At 26.4% G+C, this 4,582-nt stretch overlaps 1 protein-coding gene across 1 annotated transcript; it reads right to left on the bottom strand.

Annotated features, from left to right (window-relative positions):
• Positions 1–1,311: 1,311 nt before the first annotated feature.
• LOC101499847 (uncharacterized) lies at positions 1,312–3,433 on the bottom strand. Its single transcript, XM_004512388.4, has 3 exons — positions 2,438–3,433; positions 2,182–2,343; positions 1,312–1,728 (listed from the first exon to the last, which is right to left on the bottom strand). Exons 1-3 carry the CDS (start codon positions 3,332–3,334, stop codon positions 1,432–1,434), a joined length of 1,356 nt encoding a protein of 451 aa, XP_004512445.1. The 5' UTR covers positions 3,335–3,433; the 3' UTR covers positions 1,312–1,431.
• Positions 3,434–4,582: the final 1,149 nt, after the last annotated feature.

The raw sequence follows: 4,582 nt of genomic DNA, 5'->3' as shown, positions 1-4,582 counted from the left end.
GGTACACTTGGAAATATTTGAAATCTGATTGTAAGCTTGGTGAAGCTTGAGAATACACAAGTTGTAATCATCCTCGGTCAGAGGTTGATCTGTTTGAACAATAGTGAAATCTCACAAGGGTGTGAGGACTGGAAGTAGCCATCTTTGGGTGAACTAGTATAAAAACAGTGTGTGTCAATCTTATATTGCTTCTTAACTCTTTAACTCGTTTTGAATTTGAAAGTTTTGAAAACCCATCCTCGGGCTTGCCATCCTCAGCAAGAGGATAGTTTTTAAAACACTTGAAAACTATTTTTAAACAGCAAAATCCCTATTCAACCCCCCTTCTAGTGATATTTAGCTACATCAATGATTACTCTATTAATGTTAATAACAATTTGAATGTTTGTAAATTAAAATTCTAATATATCCGATTTAAAATAAAAAATTTCACAATTACCATAAAGATGTGTGATTAAAATGATCGAATGAGACAACAAAAAAGTAATAAAGTAAAATAGAAGATGAATGTATTTTCAAGTATTTTACTTTGATTAATCATTTTTAGTTTCAACAATAAAGTAATATATTTTGTAACTCAATTGTATATCTTAATTTCAATTATCAAATATATTACTTCAATCATTCGTCTAAATTGGTAATTCTCTTCTATTAATTATATTGGTAAAATTGTATATATATTATTGATATAAATACTTAATTAGAACATAAAACTTTATATTTTTTTTCTTCTAAATCCACTTAAATTTAATAAATAAAAATATATTCGCGCAATACGCGGGTTAGCATCTAGTTTATTTTTATTTTTGAGTTAGAAGGAAGTGGTGATTTACTTAAAAACAGCTTTCCGAATAGCGTTATTTTTTATAAAGGCGATCTTGTGTTGTTGCTAATAAAAACTATAATTTTGAGGAAAAAATTGTCCGATAAAATATATTTTTCCAACATATTTTTATTTTGAAAATTTTTTGAAAAGAAAATTATTAAATTTTATTTAAAAAACAGTTAATTTTTTTCTGAAAATATTTTTAAAAAATTGAATTAAAGGGTTAGTGTATATAGTCCCACGTAATTTTGTGGACTTTTTTACTTTAAAGTCACTTAATAACCAAAAGAGTAAGATTATAAAAAATATTATATATTATTATAAAATACTATATTTGCTTTTAACAGTAAAATCAGGTTTTTCTTTTAATTTAAAAAATAGTTTTTTATATTAACTTATAAATTTGAATTTCATCTCTACTAATTTTGACCATTAAATTGACACTCCAATACATTGTCTAATGCCATGCACAGGTACACACGTCAGTACCAAATTTTCTCAATAGAAATTACAAAAAATAAAATAAAATAAAATAAAAATTGCATACACACAAACTCAAAATCCCAAACCATCAAAGAAAAAAATGCAAAAAGAATTATACAATATTATATGAGCACAACTTTTTCTTGTCCTTCTACACCTTGAAGCTTTTCACTAATTCTGTCACGCCCACTTTGATACCACACATGATGAGATTCCCAATCCGATGAAACATCTCTCAAATAGGGACTCAAAACTATTTGCTCGAGTTTGTGAGCACATTTTAGTACATTCATAACAAACTCAATTTCTAACCAATCGCCAATACAACCTCTCAATTCAATAACCTTTAGCTCCTCGTGAGAGAATATTTCAACATCTCTAATATCTCTTTGACTTTTAAATAACTCCAAATGTAGAAACTGACAAATCAAATTGTAACAGGAAACCGTATTACAAGCTGGCAAACATGTACTAATGAATGCAAATCAAAATATCTACGAAAATTATCCAAACCAATATAAAAACTTTGTATAATTATGCAAACCAATAAAATACTTCAAAGGAAGAGTTGAAGCTACTTAGAAAAACCAAATCAAAAGTTATATTTGGAAAGATAATAGGTGGCCAAGTGCAACAAGCTCAAATTAATTCTGAATGAAATCAAATCAAGAGTTAGATTTGGAAAGATAATGTGTAATAAGCTCAAATTAATTATGAATATAAATATGTTGAAATGTATGTGGTTTTAACTGTATGATCTATTAGGTCAAAAGTGTATATTTATCAATGAAATTATGTAACAAAATCCGAATGAAGAACATAAAAATTAAAAATTAAAAAGTAAAACATATTTATTAACCATGTTTACTAACCATGACGGAAAGTTTCTGCAAAAGAGGGGCAGTTTGAAGGATGTTTAAAATCCACAAAGGATCATACTCCACATCATTTATGATGTCCGAGTTCAACATAATGTCGAGCTTCAACTCTTTAAGATGTTTGAGAGGTTGAGTTATTTTTAGGGAAGTTGTAACCTGAAAAGAAAAAAAAAACATGTAAGATTCAAATGACAAAGAAATATGTAAAAATAAAAATTAAAAATCACTCTCCCAACACTTTATGACTAACCATCGAAAATGTGGTCACATGCATAGCCTCAAGTTCAGGAAAAGTTGCACATAGACCAACAAATGCATTAAGATCTCCTTTGAGTGAAATGGAGAATTTAATGCTCTTTAGCACAGGGGTATTAATGTTCAGGGTATCCAAACCACGTCCATCATACTCCAGTGAAGTGAGGTTAAGACAATCCACTAAAATCAAGTTTACATAATCCATAACCTTGAAATCAGCATTATCGAAGAATTTGTGGGATACGACATAGCACCCTACAACCTTGAGATGACATAATGATGAACTTACTATCTTTAGCATTGATGATTTGACCTCACAGAAACTTAAGCAAAGCTCTTCAAGTAGTTCACAATTAGTTAACAGACTTTCAACGGACATTGCATCCACTTTTGAACTTTCAAGTGAAAGAGATCTCAAATTTTTGGATGGAATAAAGTCATTGGTGGGATGACAAACAACACAATTTTGAAGATACAAATTCTTTAGAGTTGCAGCATTAGTCACATAAAATAAGTCAAAGTCAAATTTATAACGTTTGCGTTGAGTAGTGTCGTGTGCATAAGGCTTTCCTAGAAAGAGTAGATCGATTCTTTCAACTCCCATTGCAAATGCAACTTTTATCCATTGATCAATACTGTTGCTTTGTTCACGTTTTAAATAGAAGTTCACCAGGATCGACTCGATCATTGGGCCCTGAAAATTCTTGACAAATTGATTTACTCGTTTTACAAATTCATCCCTACTCATATCCAAATTGAGGCGTCTCTCCACAATAGAACTACTAGGGACATCAATGAGATACCCGGTTTCAAGTAGTTCATTCTCGCTTCCAAGCATACTGTGGATATCAAAGTAGAGATCTCTACTTGAAACCCAAAGATTGCCATCCATTTTATCAAGAGAAGAATTTGAAATTAGTGGCAACAAGAAACCTATTTATAAGGAAAGAACGGTGGTCTTGGGTGATGGATGGTTTTGGGGTTTTGGAGTTTTGGGCGAACTTATAGATGGAATAGTAATGACTGCAACAAGAAACCTATTTATAAGGTTTTTAGTTTAATAGAATACGGTTACAAATTAAAATAAAAAGACCATTTCAAGAGCGTAATGACTGCCTCTTTTTTTTTTATATTTTAAAAATAGTTTATCATTAGAATTATTAATTTAATTATTTAAAAAATAAAATATTAATAATAAATTAAAATAAAATACAATAATAAATTATTAATAAAATTTATATTTTAATTATTACTATTATTAGAATAAATATTTATTATAAATTATTTAATAAATTATAAATAATTAAAATATTTAAAAATTCAAAATACTATTAATAAAATACATTAATAAATAAATAAATAAAATACATTAATAATAATAATTTTAATAATATTATAAATTTTAATAATAATAATAATAATAATTTTAATAATAACATGCCAAAACAAACGACGTGTCCCTAATGTTTTGACTTGTCTCTAATTGTTATAATATTTTGACCATAATACGAGGGAGTTGTTATAATAACAACTTTTTAAATATGATGTGTCCCTAATATTTTGACAATAATATGAAGAAATTGCTATAATAACAACTTTCTAGATATTGAGGGACACGTCAAAATATTAAGGACACCTCATTTTGGCAAGTTATTATAACAACTTCCTCTTTTTATGACAAATTCTTTCTACTTGTTTTGACATGTTATTATTAAAATTATTATTATTATTATTATTATTATTATTATTATTATTATTTTTATTAAAATTTATAATATTATTAAAATTATTATTAATGTATTTTATTTATTATTATTATTATTTATTAATGTATTTTATTTTATTAATATAAATTTATAATTATTTATAATTTATTAAATAATTTATAATAATTATTTATTCTAATAATAGTAATAATTAAAATATAAATTTTATTTATAATTTATTATTGTATTTTATTTTAATTTATTATTAGTATTTTATTTTTTAAATAATTAAATTAATAATTCTAATAATAAACTATTTTTAAAATATAACAACAACAAAAAAAAGTTGGAGGTCGCTTCCCTGGAAACGACTTTCTATTGAGATCAAAAAGTGATTGTCGCTTCTCCAAAGAACGACTTCCCGTTGAAAAAAA

This window comes from Cicer arietinum, chromosome 8 (genome assembly GCF_000331145.2).
Source record: "Cicer arietinum cultivar CDC Frontier isolate Library 1 chromosome 8, Cicar.CDCFrontier_v2.0, whole genome shotgun sequence".
NCBI lineage: Eukaryota > Viridiplantae > Streptophyta > Magnoliopsida > Fabales > Fabaceae > Cicer > Cicer arietinum.
This window is presented reverse-complemented; position numbering and strand designations above follow the sequence as displayed.

Bases quoted from the DNA above. Each gene is read 5' to 3' on its own strand.
- LOC101499847 (XM_004512388.4), bottom strand. From the start codon at position 3,334: ATGGATGGCAATCTTTGGGTTTCAAGTAGAGATCTCTACTTTGATATC. The intron at 2,344-2,437 runs GTTAGTCATAAA...TTTTCTTTTCAG, and splicing joins ATGTGACCACATTTTCGATG to GTTACAACTTCCCTAAAAAT. The intron at 1,729-2,181 runs GTTAGTAAACAT...TTGATTTGTCAG, and splicing joins TGCAGAAACTTTCCGTCATG to TTTCTACATTTGGAGTTATT.